Consider the following 24329-nt stretch of genomic DNA (forward strand, 5'->3'; position numbering starts at 1 on the left):
GGTCGAAGAGGTTGCTGCCTGTGTTCTCCTTTAGGATGTTAATGGACTCCTGTCTCACGTTTTGATCTTTCAACCGTTTTGAGTCTATTTTTGTGTGTGGTGTAAGGAAATGGTCCAGTTTCATTCTTCTGCATGTGGCTGTCCAATTTTCCCAACACCATTTGTTGAAGAGACTGTCTTTTTTCCACATGACATTCTTTCCTGCTTTGTCAAAGATGAGTTGACCATAGAGTTGAGGGTCCATTTCTGGGCTCTCTATTCTGTTCCATTGATCTATATGTCTGTTTTTGTGCCAGTACCATACTGTCTTGATGATGACAACTTTGTAATAGAGCTTGAAGTCCAGAATTGTGATGCCACCAGCTTTGCTTTTCTTTTTCAACATTCCTCTGGCTATTCAGGGTCTTTTCTGGTTCCATACAAATTTTAGGATTATTGTTCCATTTCTTTGAAAAAGGTGGATGGTATTTTGATGGGGATTGCTTTGAATGTGTAGATTGCTCTAGGTAGCATTGACATCTTCACAATGTTTGTTCTTCTAATCCATGAGCATGGAACGTTTTTCCATTTCTTTGTGTCTTCTTCAATTTCTTTCATGAGTATTTTATACTTTTCTGAGTACAGATCCTTTGCCTCTTTGGTTAGATTTATTCCTAGGTATCTTATGGTTTTGGTGGAATTGTAAATAGGATTGACTCCTTGATTTGTCTCTCTTCTGTCTTGTTGTTGGTGTATAAGAATGCCACTGATTTGTGTGCATTGATTTTATATCCTGCCACTTGACTGAATTCCTGTATGAGTTCTAGCCGTTTTGGGGTGGAGTCTTTTGGGTTTTCCACATACAGTATCATATCATCTGCAAAGAGTGAGAGTTTGACTTCCTCTTTGCCGATTTGGATGCCTTTAATTTCTTTTTGTTGTCTGATTGCTGTGGCTAGGACTTCTAATACTATGTTGAATAGCAGTGGTGATAGTGGACATCACTGCCACATTCCTGACCTTAGGGGGAAAGCTCTCAGTTTTTCCCCATTGGGAATGATATTCGCTGTAGGTTTTTCATAGATGGCTTTTATGATATTGAAGTATGTACCCTCTATCCCTCTACTCTGAAGAGTTTTGATCAAGAAAGGATGCTGTACTTTGTCAAATGCTTTTTCTGCATCTATTGAGAGGATCATATGATTCTCGTTCTTTCCTTTGTTAATATATTGTATCACGTTGATTGATTTGTGGATGTTGAACCAACCTTGCAGCCCAGGGATAAATCCCACTTGGTCAATGTGAATAATCCTTTTAATGTACTGTTGGATCCTATTGGCTAGTATTTTGGTGACAATTTTTGCATCCATGTTCATCAAGGATATTGGTCTGTAATTCTCCTTTTTGATGGGGTCTTTGTCTGGTTTTGGGATCAAGGTAATGGTGGCCCCATAAAATGAGTTTGGAAGTTTTCCTTCCATTTATATTTTTTGCAACAGTTTCAGGAGAATAGGTATTAATTTTTCTATAAATGTTTGGTACAATTCCCCTGGAAAGCCATCTGGCCCTGGGCTTTTGTTGGTTAGGAGATTTTTGATGACTGCTTAAATTTCCTTAGTGGTTATAGGTCTGTTCAGGTTTTCTATTTTTTCCTTGTTCAGTTTTGGTAGTTGATACATCTCTAGGAATGCATCCGTTTCTTCCAGGTTTCTAATTTGCTGGCATATAGTTGCTCATAATATGTAATTATAATTGTTTGTATGACTTTGCTGTTGGTTGTGATTGCTCCTCTTTCATTCATGATTTTGTTGATTTGGGTCATTTCTCTTTTCTTTTTGATAAGTCTGGCCAGGGCTTTATCAATCTTGTTAATTCTTTCAAAGAACCAGCTCCTAGTTTCGTTGATCTGTTCTACTGTTCTTTTGGTTTCTATTTCATTGATTTCTGGTCTGATCTTTATGATTTCTCTTCTCCTGCTGCGTTTAGGCTTTATTTGGGTTTTTTTCTCTAGCTCCTTTAGGTGTAGGGTTAGGTTGTGTATTTGAGACCTTTCTTGTTTCTTGAGAAAGGCTTGTATTGCTATATACTTTCCTCTTAGCACTGCCTTTGCTGCATCCCAAAGATTTTGAACAGTTGTGTTTTCATTTTCATTGGTTTCCATGAATTTTTTTAATTCTTCTTTAATTTCCTGGTTGACCCATTCATTCTTTAGTAGGATGCTCTTTAGCCTCCATGTATTTGAGTTCTTTCCGACTTTCCTATTGTGATTGAGTTCTAGTTTCAAAGCATTGTGGTCTGAAAATATGCAGGAAATAATCCCAATCTTTTGGTACCGGTTGAGACCTGATTTGTGACCTAGGATGTGGTCTATTCTGGAGAATGTTCCATGAGCACTAGAGAAGAATGTGTATTCCGTTGCTTTGGGATGGGATGTTCTGAATATGTTTGTGAAGTCCATTTGGTTCAGTGTGTCATTTAAAGTCTTTATTTCCTTGTTGATCTTTTGCTTAGATGATCTGTCCATTTCAGTGAGGGGGGTGTTAAAGTGCCCCACTATTATTGTATTGTCAATGTGTTTCTTTGCTTTTGTTATTAATTGCCTTATATAATTGGCTGCTCCCATGTTAGGGCATAGATATTTACAATTGTTAGATCTTCTTGTTGGATAGACCCTTTAAGTAGGATATAGTGTCCTTCATCATCTCTTATTACAGTCTTTGTTTTAAAATCTAATTTGTGGGATATAAGGATTGCCACCCCAGCCACCTTTTGGTGTCCATTAGCATGGGAAATGATTTTCCACCCCCTGACTTTCAATCTGGGGGTGTCTTTGGGTCTAAAATGAGTCTCTTGCAGACAGCATATCGATGGGTCTTGTTTTTTAATCCAATCTGATAGCCTGTGTCTTTTTATTGGGGCATTGAGCCCATTTACACTCAGGGTAACTATTGAAAGATATGAATTAGGGCCATTGTAATGCCTGTAAGGTGACTGTTACTGTATATCTGTGTTCCTTTCTGGTCTATGCTGCTTTTAGGCTCTCTCTTTGCTTAGAGGACCCCTTTCAATATTTCTTGGAGGGCTGGTTTCGTGTTTCTAAATTCCTTTAGTTTTTGTTTGTCCTGGAAGCTTTTTATTTCTCCTTCAATTTTCAATGACAGCCTAGCTGGATATAGTATTCTTGGCTGCATATTTTTCTCGTTTAGTGCTCTGAAGATATCATGCCAGTCCTTTCTGGCTTGCCAGGTCTCTGTGGATAGGTCTCTTGCCAATTTAATGTTTCTACCATTGTAGGTTACATATCTCTTCTCCCGAGCTGCTTTCAAGATTTTCTCTTTATCTCTGAGACTCGTAAGTTTTACTATTAGATGTCAGGGTGTTGTCCTATTTTTATTGATTTTGAGAGGGATTCTCTGAGACTCCTGAATTTTGATGCCTGTTTCCTTCCCCACATTAGGGAAGTTCTCTGTTATAATTTGCTCCAATATACCTTCTGCCCCTCTCTCTCTTTCTTCTTCTGCGATCCCAATTATTCTAATGTTGTTTCATCTTATGGTATCACTTATCTCTCGAATTCTGCCCTCGTGATCCAATAGTTGTTTATCTCTCTTTTTCTTAGCTTCTTTATTTTCCATCATTTGGTCTTCTATATCGTTAATTCTCTCTTCTGCCTCATTCATCCTAGCAGTTAGTGCCCGCATTTTTTGATTACACCTCATTAATAGCCTTTTTGGTTTCGACTTAGTTAGATTTTAGTTCTTTTATTTCTCCAGAAAGGGTTTCTCTAATAACTTCCATGCTTTTTTCAAGCCCAGCTAGTATCTTTAAAATCATGATTCTGAACTCTAGTTCCGACATTGTACTAATGTCCATATTGAGTAGGTCCCTGGCAGATGGTACTACCTCTTATTCTTTTTGTTGAGGTGATTTTTTTCATCTTGTCATTTTGTCTAGAGGAGAATAGATGAATGAGAGAACAGAATACTAACAGGTTAACAACGTCCCCAGAAAATATACTCTAAACAAATCAGAAAAGACCTGAAACCAGGGGAAAAGAAAGGGAAAGAAAGAAAAAAGAAAGAAAAAAAAAAGAAAAAGAAAAAGATAAAAACAAACACATACTGAACAAAACAAAAAAAACAGAATATGATCAAATATGATAAGGTTAGTGCATAGATCAGTGCCACATACTAGATTTTGGGTGTTTTGGTCTGTTAGAATAAAGTGCCTCCTAAAATTTAAAGAAAGAAAGACTTATATATGTACAAAATAAGGGTTGATACAAGGAAGGGATGGAATATGAATGTAAAGATGAAAATTATAAAAAATTTTTAAAAAAGGAATTGATAAGGTGCTTGAAAAAAGAAAGAAGAGGATTAAAAAAGAAAGAAAGAAAGAAAGAAAAATAAAAAGGGGAGAGAATGTGATCGGGCAGGAGACTAGAACAAAGCCATACAGTAGAGATTTAGAGTATATTTTGATCTGTTAGAAGAAAGTGTATCTCAAAATTTTCAAGAGAAAACAACTTATATATATATGCCAAAGATAAGGGTAACTACTATGAAGGGATAGAATATGACTCTAAAAATGAAAAATAAAAATGTTTTTTTAAAAAAGGGATTGATAAGATGTTGTTTGAAAAAGGGAAAAAGAAAAGTTCAAAACAAAAAAACCCTTAAAAAATTTAACTTTGAAAGTCTAATGAATTATGGTAAAAAAGCCATGAATTCTATTTGCAGTATTCCCCTAGCGCTGGAGTTTTCCCGTTCTCATTGATCAGTAAACTTTGTCTTGGCGGGCTGTTCGTGCTGATCTTCTGGGGGAGGGGCCTGTTGCCATGGTTTCCTAATGTCTTTGCCGGAGGCGGAATTGCCCCGCCCTTGTCAGTCCAGGCCAAGTAATCTGCTCGGGTTTGCTCTCAGGAGCTTTTGTTCCTTGCAAGCTTTCTGTACATCTTTGGAGGACAAGAGTGAAAATGGCAGCCTCCCAATCTCCGCCGGGGAGGAGCCAAGAACTCGGGGCCCCACTCCTCAGTGTGCCCCCAGAGAAAACTTGTCAGTCACTCCTGTCTCCCTGGTCTCCAGCCGCACTCCGTGCTCACCCGGCCTGTAACTGAGCGTTTCTGTCTCTGGCACCTGACCCCGTGTGGAGTCTCCAAACCGAGCAGATCCCTGCAGTGCGCTCCCGAGCCACTCCTCCCCGGGGAGGAAGGGGAGTCTCCCAGCTCTGCCGCTTGTTGGGTCCCAGCTGGAGGAGCAGTGACCCGACTGGGCCGCAGATCACAGTCTATGGCAACCCCGAACTGAGACCCTGCGCCTCGGCTCCGTCTCTGCAGCTGGCTTCCCCGCTCCGATACCTGGGAGCTCTGCCAAACTCAGGCACCCCCGGTCTTTCTGTGACCCCGAGGGTCCTGAGACCACACTGTCCTATGAGGGTTCCACCCCCGCTTAGCCACTGGAGCGATGTCCCTCAGTGGAACCGACTTCTAAAAGTTCCGATTTTGCGCTCCGCGGTTCTATCACTTGCCAGAAGTGGCTGATGGAGGCCCCCTCCCCCACCGTCTATCCTCCCAAATATTGCCTCGGATTCACTTCTCCGTAGGACCTACTTTCCAGAAAGTGGTCGCTTTTCTGTTCAGAGTTGTTGCTATTCTTTTCTCGATCTCTTGAGTTGACGGGGTGCCTTGGTGGCTCAGTTGTTAAGCGTCTGCCTTTGGCGCAGGTCATGATCCCAGAGTTCTGGGATCAAGCCCCATATCCGGCTCCCTGCTCCGCGGGAAGACTGCTTCTCCCTCTTCCACTCCCCCTGCTTGTGTTCCCCCTCTCACTGTCTCTCTCTCTCTCTCCATGGCTGGAGACGGGCAGGAGGGGTGTGGGCTCTGGGCACTCAGGCTCCCTGGGGAAGGGCAGAGCCGGTGGTACAAGTTTGCAGGTCTGGCGGGCACGTGCACCGGTTGGGCTCGAGCCGGGTTGCGCTGGTGGGCTGGCAGCTGGCAGCTGGTGGCTGGCGGCTCACTCTTGGCTCCCAGCTATCTGGGAATGTCTTAATCCTTCATTTTTGAAGAACAGTTTTACTGAAAAGAAAATATTTGGTTGATAATAATTTTTTCTTTTAGTGCTTTAAATATGTAATCCCACTGCCTTCTGGCTTCTGTGGTTTCTGATTAAAAATATGCTGTTAAGGGGTGCCTGGGTGGTTTAGTCAGTTAAACCTGTCTTTGGCTCCAGTCATGATCCCAGGGTCCTGGAATTGAGCCCCGTGTCAGGCTCCCGGCTCAGCAGAAAGCCTGCTTCTCACTCTGCCTGCTGCTACTGCTTGTGCTCTCTCTCTCTGTCAAATAAATAAATAAATAAATAAATAAATAAATAAATAAATAAATAAAATCTTAAAAAAAAATATGCTGTTAATCTTGGGGCACCTGGGTGGCTCAGTTGGTTAAGCATGGACTCTTGATTTCAGCTCAGGTCATGATCTCAAGGTTGTGGGATTAGCCCTGTCTTGAGCTCCATGCTCAGCAGGGGGTCTGCTTCTCTCCCTCTCCTTCTGCCCCTTCCCCCACTTCCTCTCTCCCTCTCAAATAAAATAAGTGAATTTTAAACAAATATGTTGTTAATCTTATTGAATATACTTTGTATCAGGTGGTTCATTTCTCTCTTGCTACTTTCATGATTTTCTTTGTCTTCCATCAGTTTGATAATGATATATCTAGTGTGGATCTCTTTGAGTTTATCCATCTCAGAGTTCTTGAGCTTCTCAAATGTGTAGATTAATGGTATTCATTAAATATGAGAAGGTTTTAGTAATTATTTTTTAAAAATTTTTTTCCTCCTTTTTCTATCTCTTCTCTTGGGATTCTTATTATACTTATGTTGGTACACTTGTGTGTAACACCTGTGTCCCACAGGTTTCTGTGTCTCTGTTTATTATTCTGCATTTCTTCCCCCTCTTTCTCAAACTAGATAAACTCATTTGATCTATCTTCATGCTCACTAGTACTTTCCTCTACTCCTTTGTATCTGCTGGCGAACTCCTCTAGTAAATTTTTGTTTTTACAATTTGTCTCCTTTTATATTCTCTATTTGCTGAGGCATCATTCTCATAATTTCCTTTAGTTCTTTGAACATATTTAAAATAGTTGATTTAAAGTCTTGTATGGGTTTACAATTGGCCAAGTTTCTGTGGCTGCTTTCCCCCCGCCCCCAACTGTGTAGCATCCTATCAACTACAGTTTCTTTTTGTTGTTGTTGTTTTTCCATGTGTCACTTTTTTTTTTTTTTTTGGTTAAAAACTGGACATTTTAAATAATATAATATAGCAGATCTGGAAATCAGTCTTCCCTTTCCTGTGGTTTGTTGTTGCTTCTGTTTGTTGCTTCTTGCTTGTGTAGTGACTTTCCTGAATGAATTACATAAAGTCTGTATTATTGTCACACATGGCACTGAAATCCCTGTTCAGTTAACTTAGTGCTCAGCTAAGGGATTGAAGAGAGAATTTCTTAAATTTCTAGAATGAATACGTTTTTCAGTCTTTGCTAAAAGCTCTGTATTTGTGTTGCAATGTGCCTCCAACATGTAAGGGGGTAAGCTGTCTTCTTTAGTCACCACTCCCTGCTTGTGCAGAACTGGAAGGTCAAGCAGAGACAAGAGATTAGACCTGAACTCTTGGGCATGCACATAGCCCTTTGCATGTGCATGGGCTTCTAGATTTCCAGTAATATTTCAGAGTTTTGTAAAGCCCCACTATGGACATGTCATATTTCAACTTTTCTATTTAACTTTTTTGATTTGTTTGTTGTTTCTCCAACTATTATCCCTGCCTCAGGCAACTGCAATGTTAAGCAGTTGCCACTGATTGTTTCCAACAAACATCCCTACAGAAAAGACTTTCCACTGGATAAGTAAGCTCTGAGGCTGTTCGGGTCTTTCTCTTTTCTAAGATATAGCTAGAAAGATTAAATAGTTACAGTTTCCTGAGGTTGGGGTTTTGTAAGAACTCCCGTCTCATTCTGATTTTTCCAATGGCTGCAGGCTGCTGCTTTTCACTGTTATTATGGATGTTTATTTTCAAGGTTACCACTGAGAGGAGGATGGGAAAAGAGAAAGTTAAAATGCCACAAAAACATGCTATTCTTATGATATTCAGACATTAAAAAAAATAAATCCTCCCTCGATTGTTACAAAACTGGTTAATTTATAGATTTCCAGAGAAGTTGATCTGGCACTCTTTGCTAGTGTTTTCATTGGTTTTATGGCAGAGAGAATTGTCAGTTATTCTTATTCTGTCATTCCTAATGACATCCTGTGATTTCTTTCATCATTGTCTTGCATTTTTTCCTATATACACTGCCATGTTTTAATTTATAACTAGTATTTGATGTTTGGTGGCTAATATAAATGGTACTTAAAAAAAAACCTTATTTTCAGTGTTTCATCACCAATATATAAGAATTGAATTGATTTTTATATATTTAACTTGTATCATGTAAAATTGCTAAATTCTCTTATTACTTCTTGTAATTTTTATATAGATTCACTGGGATTCCCTAAGTAGACACTCATGTTATTCATGAATAGAGGCAGTTTTATTTCTTCCTTTCCCATTTGTGTGACATTTATTTATTTAGGCTTTTTGAAAACTTGTGTTTACCCTGATTTATATATTAGATTATTTACTCACAGTTTTCCCATTTAACTATTTTTGCTGTGCTACCTGTTGTAATGTGGATAGACTAATTTTTTTCCAGTCATAATCTGTTTTCTGAATAGACAACTATTAGATATTTCTGGCATGAGCCATATCTATTTCCTTGATCTATTTATATTTTTTAGACCTATTTTTGCCATATGAATATTTTTTCAAAGGAGAATCTTTTTATGAAATACTTATTCCAACGAATATCTATTGTTAAAGAATTGGCAACTAGCAAAGAAATGAGTAAAACCTATTTTTTGTGACTGTATCCTTGAAATATTTTATGATATTTTCCCCAGAAATCAAAATCATAATTCTCTTATATGGAATGGATGATTCACATTAACTCTAGGTCTTTAGATAACTTTTTCTAACTTTTTTTGGGGAAAATTTCTTCAAATATGAAGTCTGCAGTAGAGGATGTAATTGTTCTATGTTCAGACTCCAAAACTTAAAACTAAAATGATTTTTAAAGGTCATAAAACACAGTCCCTTTATTTTATAGATGATAAAATATATTTCATTATCCCTCTGCAACAGAGCTTCCCTTTAACTATTATTAAAATATAGGAAGTGAATTCTAATTTATCAGCATGGAATTGTACACCTCCATTTCTACACCTTGGCCTGACTACCATCATCTTTCATTTGTATTACTGTAATAGCTTAACTGGTCTTGCTACTTCTACTTCTCACTACTTCTATTTTTAACACTTTTGAATAAACCTGAGATCATGTCACTCCTCTACTCTAAACCCTTCAGTGACTTCCTATTTCATTCAGAATAAAAATCAAAGTCTTTACAATAGGTTTGAAAGGTTTTTAATGATTTGAATCCCATTACCCCCAGCCAGTTACTTCCAATAGCCTCCCCTCTATTCTGCCTCAGGAAGCTAGCTCCTTGCAGTTCCTCTCACATGCCAAGCATATTGCCTTAGGGATCTGTGAACTCATTGACTCCTGTCTGGAATATTTTGCCCCTACATATACACATGATTCATTCCTGTTCTCCTGTCAATACCACATTCTCAAAGAGGCCTCTCTTGAACATACCATCCAAATTAAAAATCCAGTCTATGCTTTCCAAACTGGTCTAATTTTCCCAATTTTTCATAGCATTTGTTATGTTCTAGGATATTATATAAATTGCTCATTTACTATGTTCATCTAGCTGCTTGAATGCAAGCTTCATAAAAAGAAGTGTTTTTGTTTGTTTTGTGCCTATTTTGTAAACCAACATATTCTTGGAATCCATGAAAGTGCCTAGCACAGAGGGGCCTTGGCAAGATGGCAGAGCAGTAGGAGACCTAAATTTCCTCTGGTCCCAGGAATTCAGCTAGATAGCTATCAAACCATTCTGAACACCTACAAACTCAACAGGAGATCAAAGAAAAGAATAGCAGCAATTCTATGAACAGAAAAGTGACCACTTTCTCGAAGGTAAGATGTGCGAAGTGAATCCGAGCCGATATGCGGGAGGATAGACCATGGAGGGAGGCAGCCTCCGTTAGCCGGCTACTGGTAAGTGATAGAGCAGCGGAGCACAAAATTGGAAATTTTAGTAGTCTGCTCTGCTGAAGGACATCCCTCCAGTGGCTAAGCAGGGGGTGGAACCCTCGCTGGGACAGTGTGGTCTCAGGACCCTCAGGGTAACAGAAAGACCAGGGGTGCCTGAGTGCAGCAGAGCTCTCAGGTATCAGAGTGGGGAAGCTGGCTGCAAGGATGGAACCAAGGAGTGGGCTCTCTGCTCAGGGTTGCCATAAACTGTGACCCAACAAGTGGCAAATCTAGGGAGACTCCTCTTCCTCCCCCAGAGGAGCAGCGTGGGAGCTCACCACAGGAATCTACTGGGTATAGAGACTCCAAACAGGGTCATATGCAAGAGATAGAAATGCTCGGTCATAGGCCAGGTGAGCAGGGAGTGCGACCGGAGTCCAGGGAGAGAGGAGTGATTGACTGCTTTTCTCTGGGGGCTCAATGAGGAGCGGGGCCCAGAGCTCTCAGCTCCTCTGGGACCAGAGATTGGGAAACCACCATTTTCATTCTCGTCCTCCAAAGCTGTATGGAAAGATTCAGGGAACAAAAGCTACAAGAGCAAACCCGAGCAGATTACTTAGCCTGGCTTCTGCCGAGGGCGGGGCAGTTCTGCCTCTGGCAAGGACAAATGAGAATCACCGCAACACGCCTCTCCCCCAGAAGATCAGCAAGAACAGCTGAAACCAAGACCAAGTTTACCGATCAATGAGAACAGCAAAACCCCAGAGCTAGGGGAATACAGCGTATAGAATTCATGGCTTTTCCCCATGATTCTTTAGTCTTTCAAAATTAATTTTTTAAATTTTCTTTATTTTTTTCTTTTTCTATTTTTTTAGTTGAATTTTTCTTCTTCCCTTTTTCAACCAACATCTTATCAATTCCTTTTTAAAAATCTTTTTTAATTTTCATTTTTACAGTCATATTTTATCTCTTTGTATTTAACCTTATTTTTTGTATATATATATATTTTTTTTCTTTCAAATTTTGGGATACACTTTCTTCTAACAGACCAAAATATACCCTAAATCTAGTGTATGACATTGTCCTAGTCTCCTGCCTGATCACATTCTCTCTCTCTCTTTTTTAAAATTTTTTCTCATTCTTTTTTCAACCAACTTCTTATCAATTCATTTTTTAAAATCTTTTTTAATTTTCATCCTCACAGTCATGTTCCATCCCTTCATTGTATTTACCCTTATTTTTATATATCTATAAGTTTTTCATTCTTTAAAATTTTGGGAGGCAATTTCTTCTCACAGACCAAAATACACCCAAAATCTAGTATGTGGCTCTGTTCTATTCACCAACCTGATCGTATTCTTTTCTTTTCTTTTCTTTATTATTTCCCTTTCTTTTCCCCCTGGTTTCAGGTCTCTTCTGATTTGTTTAGTGTATATTTATCTGGGGGTCATTGCTACCCTGTTGGCATTTTGTTCTCTCATTCATCTATTCTCCTCTGGACAAAATGACAAGTTGGAAAAACTCACCTCAAAACAAAAGAACAAGAAGCAGTACCGACTGCCAGGGACATAATCAATACAGACATTTGTAAGATGTCAGAACTAGAGTTCAGAATGACGATTATAAAGATACTAGCTGGGCTTTAAAACAGCATAGAAGATGCTAGAGAAACGCTTTCTGGAGAAATAAAAGAACTAAAATCTAACCAAGTCAAAAGCAAAAAGGCTATTAATGAGGTGCAATAAAAAATGGAGGCTCTAACTGCTAGGATAAATGAGGCAGAAGAGAGAATTAGTGATATAGAAGACGAAATGATGGAGAACGAAGAAGCTGAGAGAAAGAGAGATAAACAACTACTGGATCACAAGGGGAGAATTCAAGAGATAAGTGATACCATAAAGCGAAACAACATCAGAATAATTGGGATCCCAGAAGAAGAAGAAAGAGAGAGAGGTGCAGAAGGTATATTGGAGCAAATTATAGCAGAGAACTTCCCTAATTTGGGGAAGGAAAGGCATCAAAATCCAGGAGGCACAAAGAACCCCCCTTAAAATCAATAAAAATAAGTCAACACCCCGACATCTAATAGTAAAACTCACAAGTCTCAGAGAGACAAAGAGAAAATCCTGAAAGCAGCTCGGGACAAGAGGTCTGTAACCTACAATGGTAAAAACATTAGATTGGCAGCAGACCTATCCACAGAGACCTGGCAGTCCAGAAAGAACTGGCATGATATCTTCAGAGCACTAAATGAGAAAAATATGTAGCCAAGAATACTATATCCAGCTAGGCTGTCATTGAAAATTGAAGGAGAGAGAAAAAGCTTCCAGGACAAACAAAAACTAAAGGAATTTGCAGACACGAAACCAGCCCTCCAAGAAATACTGAAAAGGATCCTCTAAGCAAAGACAGAGCCTAAAAGTGACATAGACCAGAAAGGAATAGAGACAATAGACAGTAACAGTCACCTTACAGGCAATACAATGGCACTAAATTCATATCTTTCAATAGTTACCCTGAATGTAAATGGGCTAAATGCCCCCAATCAAAAGACACAGGCTATCAGATTGGATAAAAAGACAAGACCCATTGATATGCTGTCTGCAAGAGACTCGTTTTAGACCCAAAGACACCTCCAGGTTTAAAGTGAGGGGGTGGAAAACCATTCACCATGATAATGGACATCAAAAGAAAGCTGGGGTGGCAATCCTTATATCAGACAAATTAGATTTTAAACCAAAGGCTATAATAAGAGATGAGGAAAAACATTATATCCTACTTAAAGGGTCTATCCAACAAGAAGATCTAACAATTGTAAATATCTATGCCCCTAACATGGGAGCAGCCAATTATATAGGCCAATTAGTAACAAAATCAAGGAAACACATCAACAATAATATAGTAATAGTAGGAGACTTTAACATCCCCCTCACTGAAATGGACAGATCATCTAAGCAAAAGATCAACTGGGAAATAAAGTCTTTATTTGAAATGAAATGAAATGAACAGACATTTCTGCAAAGAAGTCATCCAAATGGCCAACAGATACATGAAAAAGTACTCAACGTTACTTGGCATCAGGGGAATCCAAATCGAAACCTCAGTGAGATACCACTTCACACCAGTCAGAATGGCTAAAATTAAAAAGTCAGGAAACAACAGATGTTGGCGAGGATGCAGAGAAAGGAGAACCCTCCTACACTGTTGGTGGGAATGTAAGCTGGTGCAGCCATTCTGGAAAACAATATGGAGGTTCCTCAAAAAGTTGAAAATAGAGCTACCCTATTTGACCCAGCAATTGTACTACTGAGTATTTATTCCAAAGATACAAATATAGTGATCAGAAATGGTACGTGCACCCCAATGTTTATAGCACCAATGTCCACAATAGCCAAACTATGGAAAGAGCCTAGATGTCCTTCAAAAGATGAATGGATAAAGAAGATGTGAGATATATATATATATATATATATATATATATAGGAATATTTTGCAGCCATCAAAAAATGAAATCTTGCAATCCTGTTATCTTCTTTTTTTTGATATGAAGAATTCTTAATCTCAGGAAACAAACTGAGGGTTGCTGGCATGGTGGGGGGTGGGAGGGATGGGGTGGCTGGGTGATAGACATTGGGGAGGGTATGTGCTATGGCGAGTGCTGTGAATTGTGCAAGACTGTTGAATCACAGATCTGTACCTCTGAAACAAATAATACATTATATGTTAAAAAAAAAGAAAGCAGGAGGGGAAGAATGAAGGGGGGAAATCAGAGGGGGAGATGAACCATGAGAGACTATGGACTCTGAAAAACAAACTGAGGGTTCTAGAGGGGAGGAGGATGGGGGTATGGGTTAGCCTGGTGATGGGTATTAAAGAGGGCATGTTCTGCATGGAGCACTGGGTGTTATATGCAAAGAATGAATCATGGAACACTACATCAAAAACTAATCATGTAATGTATGGTGATTAACATAACATAATAAAAAAAAAGAAAGAAAAAACCCACTTAATTATTGAATTGGTACAGTAAGGTACAATCACATCCCCTTTTGTGTTCCCATGATCCAAACTCTAGCTAGAATTTTGCCATTTTAATCAAGTTTTTCTCATTATTATAGCATAAGAAAAAAAACCCTTAGAGGTGGTAGTTTCCTTAGGTTTTTCTGTTCCCACTCTCTTGGGCTTATCTGTTATTAAATCCTAAATAAATATTTGCTAAATGAATCAATAAAATAATATTAAGTGGTTTAAGGTTGATATCTACCACACCTTGAAAGTTCACCTAATTCAGTGAGGAGTGGGCTTTGAATCTGGCTTGTCTTTGAAGAATTCTCAGGAGATAATGGAATTTGAGACTGAGGTAGAATGCCATTGATATATGTGAATAACTCAGAATTTATGAGTAGGAGGTTTTCAATTTATCCTCATTTACTGGAGATTTTCTAGACCAGGCATTAATCTAAGTTTGGAGATGACCCAAAGTGATACTCTGGAGCTTGGAGACAGAACAGGGGGGATGACAGAACGGGGGGGGAGTCTTTCTCTTGGCAATGCAAATGCTCTGGAAATTGTAGTTGGAAGTAGATGACAATCAAATTTAGCGCTGATAACATGATAGATTTATAAGTTTATAAACTAGAGAGAAATTTGATTTGGAGAGTTATGGAATGAATAAGTCAGCATAGGGAATAGAATCAATGGTATTGTAATGCGTTTTATGGTGACAGATGGGAGCTACACTTGCGGTGAGCATTGTATAACATATAGAGTTGTCGAATTATGATGTTGTACCCTTGAAAGTAATGTAACATTCTATGTCAGCTATATCCCAATTAAAAGAAATACTAAAAAAAAAAATTTATTTGACCTACAAGTTAGGCCAGTAAATAGGCTGGGCAAATATTCACTTTGACTTAAATTCTGCAGTGTCTGTGGAGATAACTATGACTATTAATTATTACGTGGAACAGGCAAAACATGTTGGTCTGTAGGAGTTTGAAAGGGCTATGATATAAATATGATTGAAAATTTTATAGCTTTAAAGGAATTTCACTTGAGTGTTTGTCAGCCTCTGCTTGGAAAACTGCAACTTTTTATATTATGTATATTATATGTTCTCTGCAGGATTAGAGCAGTTTGTTGGAAGAATGCAAGATTTTCGATTATACCAAGTGGCGCTTACAAACAGGTAAGTGCATGTGATGTTGTAGAGCTCAACAGGTGTAAGAATAATTCCTGAATTAGCTTAAGTAAGACTTACAAAAGATTATAGTATTTTCATCTTTACAGCATTTGACAAATATCACCCAATTAATGTTTACAGTGTTTGCTTTGGCTTAGTCTATTGTTGTTATTCGCTAGTGCTACTCTGTTGGGTAATTCCTTATAATATGAAATTGATGAAATTCTTTACACAGGATTTTCTCTAAGGAAACTAGATTTTTGAACAAGTTGTATTATAGAACTTGGAGTACATTTTTTAACTGTTCTATATGAAGCAGTTTCTGATAGGTAAGAAACTGCTCTATCTGCCTTTTAAAATTGCCTTGTTGAATTTATAAGTACTGAGAATTTAGAACAATGAAAAGGATTATTTTGATATATGGGAAAGTCTCAAGAGACTGAGCTATTAGACTTGGAGACAAGAAGAATGAGTATTTTTGTTATATATTTTTCTATTTCCAGTGAACAAAAGTTATATAGACTTGGACTAGTGTTAATCAAGTATTTCCTCATCTTGAGAATAGGTGGGAAATCTTTCCTAGGGCTTCTTAAAGACACATAGATTTTCATTCTCTTCAGAAAAGTTCAAGCGAAATTCTGCTTAGATGTCCTCTGAAGTTTCTTTCCCAAGTAATGATTTGATTGTGTAATAGTATATTGTTGTATGGATTTGTTGATGCGGTTTACTTCTATTAAGGATCAGAAAGAATGATGTTTATTCATATTTCTTAAAGGAAGATGCAGATTAGTGTGGTGAATTTCCAAATGACAGGAGTAGCTCTTGTCAATTTGAGGAGCATTGCTCCTGAGGTGCTGCTATGGTCAGCGGTATGTCCATTAGAATTATAAACTTTCTTTACTAATTACTGATTAGTAATTACTAAACTTACTATTTAATTCAAGTAATGTAAATAATTTAGTAATTACTAATTTACTAAACCTATTATTAGGGAGATTTCCTGCCAGCAGTCTCACTATCCTTTAAATCACCTCTGTCTAAAATTCTGTTGCAATAATTTGGGGGGGGCTAATGAGGTTTTTCCTGGGGGCCAAGATATCACTTTTGGTCCCATTCAAAACCTGGTATTGTTAGGGAACCTGGACTGGATCGCCCCACGGAAGAACCAAGCGGTGCCTGGAGATCTTGGAGGACAGGAGGTTTATTTAACACTGGCTGGCTCAGAGGAGAGTGGTCTCCAAAGATCTGAGCCCTGAGCACAAACAAAGGTGGCAATTTATACACTTCTACTTCCACAGACTTGGCACTAAGCATGTGTGCGAAGCGGGGCAGGGAGAAGGACCGGGATTGGTGCGCGCGGGAAGCGGGGCAGGGAGAAGAACCTGGAAGAGTCCCGAGGCAAGGACTGGGACTCTCTTGCTGGCTCGGTCGGCCAGATTTTCCTCATCAGTATCAGTTGGAAAATATCAAAAAGGTTTAAAGAAGAAGGCATGATTTCATGTGATTTAGTGAATGGGAAAAACCGCCGGACTCCATCTGCCCCACTGGAATCCAAGAGAAGAAGCCTGGTCTCTCTAGTTAGACCTGGTTTACTGGTGTTGGCCTACCTGAGATGTCTGGAAAAGTATTATGGCAAAGAATGCCTATAAATAGAATGACTAATTCTGACCTAGAACAGATATATTGCCCTTAATGGAAAAATTAAATATGTCTGCCTGGAATTGGCATTATTCTTTGGCTCTTGGCAGCTGCCAGGCGATCCGAAGCTGCTGAAGCACTGTAGGGTGCCCAAATCTGTACTGATGAGTCCCAGGAAACTACTGACAAATGGTCTTGGCCTCAGTCCCTTTACTTAAAACAACAGCAGATAAAATGGTACTTGTTTTTTATTTCTTTCTCATGGATGAATTGGAGACACTATCTATAACCCTTAGTATTTTCAGTATATTATTGTTCATTTTCGGGGTAAGTCAGTTTAACAGCCTAAATAAATGTTACCTTTCTTTTTTCATCACATATAGGTACAATAAAACACTATGATATTTAAACAAATGTCTCAGTAATCAGACAAGGGCTCGCCCATGCTTCCCAATGTAAAAATTAATGCTTAAGAATTTACTGTTTCCAATATCCATTTTATGAGTATGTTTGTTTGGCCAGGAATGAGTTTGATTTTATGTCCTGTTTAGAAAATAATTAAAATTAAATGGATAGTCATCAAAGCATTAAAATAGTGATATTCATTTGTAACAACCCTTGGAAGTTCTATTACTGCTGAGCTATTTGTCCTTACAGTCTGCTTCTTACACCCACAGGGAGATTCTGGAAATTTTTTCTGGAGATCTGTTCAGATTGCATATCCAGTCACATTGCCGCTGCCCTGGCAGCCACCCTAGGGTCCATCCTTTGGGACAGCGGTACTGCATTCCTAATGACGCAGAAGATACCACCACTGATAGGGTGTTACGGCTGAATCCTGAAGCCCATCCTCTTTCTTTTGTCAATGATAATGATATTGGTACTTCCTGGGTTTCACAAGTGTTTACCAATATTACCCAGCTTCATCAAGGAGTGACTATTTCGATAGATTTGGAAAATGGACAATATCAGGTAATTTGAAATAATGGGGTGTATTAGTTTCCTGTAACTGCCACAACCAATCACCACTTATTTAATGGCTTAAAACAACAGAAATTTATTCGCTCACAGTTCTGAAGATCAGAAGTACAAAATGAAAGTATTGGCAAGGCTATTCTCCCTCCAGAGGCTCTAGTGCAGAATCCTTCCTTGCTTCTTCCAGGTTCTGGTGGCTCCTGGTGTTCTTTGGTTTATGGCTACATAACTCCCATCTCTGCTTCTATTTGCAGGGACCTTCCTCCTTCTTTCTCTGTGTCAGTTCTTTTTCCTTGTTCTGTTGTAAGGCCCAGCCTTCATCTATGATGATTTCATATGCAGATCCTTGACTCAATTACATCTGCAAATACCCTATTTCCAAAGGTCACATTCACAGGTACCAGGAGTTAGTATTTGAATGTACATATTTGGGGATGAAATTCAATCTACTACAAGGTGAATTAGGTGATTGAACATTACTTCACTAAAGTAGTGTATAATAATGTAAGAAATAAAATATCTAAAAGAAAATATGAAGGACCTATTTTTTCAGATATTTGTATGAAATCGTATGAGATATCAAAAATTAGTTCTTTTTATTATTAAGTAGTACAAATTAATAAAAACTGAGGTGCTCATTCTAAGTAACTACTTAAGAAGAATGTATATAACAATTATGTCATGGAAGTAAGGTTCTTTTTCCACGTCTTTATATCAAACTTAATATTAATTTGAACTTAATTTATAAAATCCTTGAGAAGGGATGGATATGCAATTGTAGAATGTGTTACTTTTACTATAGGGCTATGGAGTCTCTGGATGTCTGATTAATATTTGATAATTATCCTTATGAGGAAGTAAGCTATTGTATTTGAAACTAACAAGTCCCTGGTTTGATTTACACTGATGGGTCAAACTTTATTTTTATTTTTTATTTTTTGGGGGTCATACTTTAAAGACAATGATTAACTTATCCATTTTCAGGTGTTTTATATTATCATTCACTTCCTTAGTCCACAACCAACAGCAATAAGGATTCAAAGGAAGAAGGAGGACAGCCTAGATTGGGAGGACTGGCAGTTTTTTGCTAGAAATTGCAGAGCTTTTGGAATGGAAAATAATGGAAAATTGGAAAATCCTGATTCTGTCAACTGTCTTCAGCTTTCCACGTATGAGTATTTAACAAATAATTATATTCGAAGGAGTTCATTTTAATAGACTAATGGATTAATAATAAGCAATAGGTAGACTAACTCATTAGGTTGGTAGAGACTTCCCTCCACCACCAACCTTCTTGAGGCAGATTGTCCTAGGACTCCACCGCAACTTGAGTTTTAAACTGCATTTAAAGTTCTCATAAAAGATTTGAGAGTATCTCTTGTTTGTGGTCTCATTTGGGCTTTATATCTGTTTTTCAGATTGTTTTAGCAAGTTATCTATATTAATATAATTTTATTATGCCCTCAAGGAAATGTTTTACTAGACTTTTCTATGATGCAATTATATTGTTTGCACATGAAATATCTGAGATATGTTTGTTTTCCCAGAATGAAGAATTTAAGCTGTTACTAATATTGGGTAGTAATGTCTCAAAGTTGTGATTCTGCTTTGTTAAAAATATGAATAACTTTTCATGACTTCAGATTTCTTTCATCAACAGTTTTACTCCATATTCCCATGGTAACGTCACATTTAGCATCCTAACACCTGGACCAAATCATCGGCCTGGCTACAATGACTTTTATAACACCCCATCTCTTCAAGAGTTTGTAAAAGCCACACAAATAAGACTTCATTTTCAGGGACAGTACTATACAACTGAGACTCCTGTCAGCCTCAGGCACAGATACTATGCAGTCGATGAAATCACCATCACTGGGAGGTAATGTTCATTACCAAGCTTTGATTGCAGTGTCCTTTTCACTGAGTTTTGTTTTCAACAAGATTTTTGCCATACTTACTTAAAAATACTTAAGATTTAGAGGAAGCCAGATTCCAAGTTTCACATTTTGAAATGGTTTCTTACTCTAAGATTTTTTGGAAAGATTTGTATGTAATTCTTTTCTGTATGTAAGACCACATTGTTATAGAATCAATTTTCGAATGCTAAAATTGGGTTTAGAAGGTATGATACCCTGAATTGGGCTTGGAAATAATTTACCAAATGTTTTGCTAGGTTTGTTCTGGAATATAATTTTCAAGTATTCTTGAAATCAGAGAGCAGGAGCTAGATTTCAAGTTACAACTATACTACCAGCTAGTTTGTAAATACGGGGCTCATCTCCCCGAGTTCATAATTCACAATTTTATGGGGGATATTTGTCTTCCTAGGAAGAAAGATCTAATATTCCCTAAATAATTTATAAACATCTGACTATAACTGAGAACATGGCTCACACTATATCAAAACATGGTTAGCTGGGGATATTCTCTGTTATGGAAATGGTACATATAGATTATATTTAGAATCAAGTTGTGCTAGAAGAGTGATATGCTCTGTAAATAAAGTACATCTTTATAAACAGACCAGAATACCAAATAAGTATTGTTTGTTTAGTAATAGCGTGATGTAAATAATAATACTATTAAATATTCACCATCTAATTTTGGGGAGAAAACCCCCAAATAATTGAAATATGTTAATTTCATTCTGCAGTTTATTTTAAACTTTATAGTTTTAATTGTGTCTCTAACAGTTTCAGTAAATGCCTTTCCTGGCAAGTTTGCCACATAGTTGATATAAGTGGAAACAACCCTCGACTCCTTTCCCAGGGAGGCTTGATAATTACCTTCTCAGAACATGTGATTTGAATATTGATGACACTTTATCCAATACTTTAGGATTAATTAAAAACTTTCATGAACATCTATATGATAAATGAGAAACTGAATTTTGTGTTGATTAGCATACTTGACTTCCTTTTTGGATCCACCCCAGTGGATATATTCACAGGCCCTTAAATATATTCATAGTTGAGTTGACTTAGGAGTTGTCTGATGTTCCTGTTCACAGATGTCAGTGCTATGGTCATGCTGATAAGTGTGACACAACAAGCCAGCCCTATCGATGCCTCTGCTCTCTAGAAAGCTTCACCCAAGGACTTCATGTGAGTTCTCTGTTAGATGCATGAAAATCTAAAAAAAAAAAAAAAAAAAAGTGGGGGAGGAGAGAGGGAGGTGGTGAAATGGTGAATATAAATTTTTTTAACTTAATTTTGGTCTACCTTCTGGGTATGAATAAAAATAAATAGATATGAGCCTGAAATGTCAATTATTTCAGGAAATTTTTGGTAGAAAAAAGAAAAGCCATCAAAAAGATGAAAATGTCATTTTTAAAAATAAACTCTATCAGAAAAGTAACACCTAAGATTGAACCTTGGGGTTTTATTTTACTTTTTTGTCTTTGTTTCATCAGCATTTTCATGTTTTATTAAACAATTTTTAAGGTGTCTGGATAGAATGGCACTAAAAATAAGGGTCTGAATCCTGCATCTAAAGAGTATTTATACAAAGGTGTCTATGCAGCATAAGTCTTTTGATGCAGAGAGATCTTTATGAATTTGTGGCAATTAAGTTGAATTCATTGCTGATATCAGTAATTTTAATTAATTTGAAAATCTATAGTAAAATGACTGAAAGATTATGTTACTTTTGTTTGTCTATGATGGTCAGGGGAGGTTTCATAGTTGAAGTAGAGATTTAGCCACATCTTTAAGAAAAAGGGGTAAATGGAAAAGAAATTGAGAGGTATTCATTGATAGAAATATCCAGCATCAACATCAGGAACAGCTGATATGAAAGCAAGTACAGCAGCAGTAACAATCATACCAGTAATAAAAAATAAATAGTATGGAGTCAATTTCAGGCAATTGATGTCAATTTGGAAAAAAAAGAAGTTAAAGCCCTACTTCATGGCATGTATAGAAGTCCAGGTGACTTAAAGACTTAAATGTAAAAATAATTGTAAATCTATTAAAGTAAGGATTAAAATAAAATTTCTAAATCTAAAGCTAGGGACTTTATAAGCAAAACAAATACAAATAGAAACAGAGAAACATATCAGAGCCATGAAGAAAATTATTGACATATTTTGTCATATACATATTTAAAATTCTTTACAGTGTAAGGACTAATTAATTGGATGAACTTGATTGATTCATTCTTATTCAGCCATAATTGTGTGTTTAATTTTTTCCCAACTTGATTGGTTCTTGATTTTAAATTTAAAGTGACATTTATTATTTTTTTTCTGGTGTTTTCTTCTTTTGATTCTTTGAGAGGCATATTTCTCCTTCCTTGCAATCAGTGATTTCTTTTATTAACCTCACAATGTAGCACTGTCTCATAGATTCCTACTTGACTTGTCTCCTAAGCCTTGCCCTTGTATGTGTGTTTAATTAGTTACTTCACTTTTCTCTGTCGCTTTTTTTTAAGATATCATGGAACATCTTGTTTTTAAAAAACCATCTGTCAAGATTTTAGGAACTCCATTTCTGTCTTCTGAGATTCTTAATCTGATCTAATTTGTTTCCAGTGACAACATTAGTGCATATAGTTCAGTAGCAAGAATATTATCTACAGTGCAGACTTCCTCTAGCGCATTTAGGATGTAGTCCTGGCCCTCAGTTTCAACTCACTCTTTGATTTGGTTACAGCTTTCTTTCTTTCTATGTGCTCAAGCCAAAACTTTCATGTTCTAATTCAGATGTTCCTTTGAACTTATTCTCCAGATCATTGCTTTATATTGCTGATCTTTTAATTTATACTTTTAGTCTTCACCACTGGTTGATAATTGCTTTGAAGGAAGGAATCTTTTATATTTTTTTGGATTTCTAACATCGAGAGGCTTTGAATTTGGTCTGATTAAAGTATCATGAGAAAAAAAAATCTTTTTAAAAAGCATTGATTTTAGTATGTTTGATTGTGTGGCTTATCATATTGTCCCAGAAAGGAAATTAATTGGATGAACTTGATTGATTCACTCTTTATTCAGTCATAATTGTGTGTTTAAGTTTTTGCCAGTTTGATTTGTTCTGATTTTAAAGTTAAAGTGACATTTTATTTTATTTTTCCTAGTGTCTTCTCCTTTTGATTCTTTAAAATAGACACTTCCCTTTCCTTGCAATCGGTAATATCTTTTATTAACCTCACCCCTCCTCCCCAAACTCACCAAGAGCTCAGTTAAAACACACTCTGGGATGAACTTAGTAAGGCACCTTGCTCTGAATCTATACAGTATATGCAAATTAAGGACTGGGTGATGCTTTCATGTGATATATTTTTTCCTGAGCTTCTCTTGCTTTGTTTTGACTAGTTAGTTCTCATCCCATCAAACCCTACACCCATCTCCCTTTTCCTTTTGATATCCCATCCCATTTTTTCCCCTTTCTCTCTCTCTAATTGCTCACAGTTGAGTGATTGATATTTTATGATTCTTGGATGATTTCATGCTTCCCCTTAAAAATAGAGCCATTAAATGAATCAAGGCTCATGATTGGTTTCAGAAGTCAAGTTGGGATTTTCAGACTTGGTCTCAGGTGGTGACTGTTGGATTATGAACTAGCAAAATAATTAACTATAATTTAGGTTGAGAATACATTTTAATGCTTCTTATTTAGATATTAAGTGTCTTTTAGAAACAAAGGCAAAAAGTTGACTTTTTTTGTTAATTTCTTCCAAAATTATTTTGATAATTTATGAATTTAGCCATAAAAAAGCAACAAATATCATTCACTTAGCAAAGTTTGGCAAGTGTAGTTGAAGGGAAAAAGGCAATAGACTGTTGAATGATTTCTCAGTCCTATGATATTTTCAATAATGTGTTGAAAATGAGAAATGATTTTATAAAGCATTCATAAGTATGACATTCTCTGACTGTTATTATTCAAAGTATTTTAATACATTGGGACTTACATATCTGAAAAAGGTATCTTACAATAATTTGAAAATATACTTATTCAAATGCTTTTCCCATTGTTCTACTTTTTAAAATAGTAAGTTTGAATATAAGCCATCCATTTTCTATTGGAACCAATGTTCTTTTTAAAGATCTGGACATAATCCAAAAAGAATGTCTTCAATTTCACAGTATTATGCTAACCATTAATAATATTACTCAATAAACAGGGCTTTTGTGAATTGCATTACAGCCATTTGGCAAACGGACGAAAACGTAAGCCTTGAGAATATGCCAGTTCTTGGCAATTGGCAGTCCTATAAGAAAGTGTTCTTAGCGGAAGTGAAAATGAATGAAGTTGGGAGAAAGGAGTAGAATGGTAAATTCAGAAGCAAGTTCGGGTACATAGCCATTCCAAGGAATTTTCTACGTAAAGCATTCTTTAGTTTATAAAGTTGATGTCACAAACCG

General features: G+C 37.1%; 1 protein-coding gene across 1 annotated transcript in view; it reads left to right on the forward strand.

Annotated features, from left to right (window-relative positions):
- The window catches only part of USH2A (usherin), a 716035-nt gene that overhangs the window by 65329 nt on the left and 626377 nt on the right, over positions 1–24329 (forward strand). The window contains exons 4-8 of the mRNA XM_028104725.2: positions 15292–15355; positions 17665–17959; positions 18947–19131; positions 19623–19844; positions 20976–21069. Coding sequence (XP_027960526.2) covers positions 15292–15355; positions 17665–17959; positions 18947–19131; positions 19623–19844; positions 20976–21069 — 860 coding nt within the window. The remainder of the gene's footprint in view (positions 1–15291; positions 15356–17664; positions 17960–18946; positions 19132–19622; positions 19845–20975; positions 21070–24329) is intronic.

The sequence above is a fragment of the Eumetopias jubatus genome, unplaced genomic scaffold (genome assembly GCF_037043125.1).
Source record: "Eumetopias jubatus isolate StellerSeaLion01/CBP00866 unplaced genomic scaffold, mEumJub1_p1.0 scaffold_12, whole genome shotgun sequence".
NCBI lineage: Eukaryota > Metazoa > Chordata > Mammalia > Carnivora > Otariidae > Eumetopias > Eumetopias jubatus.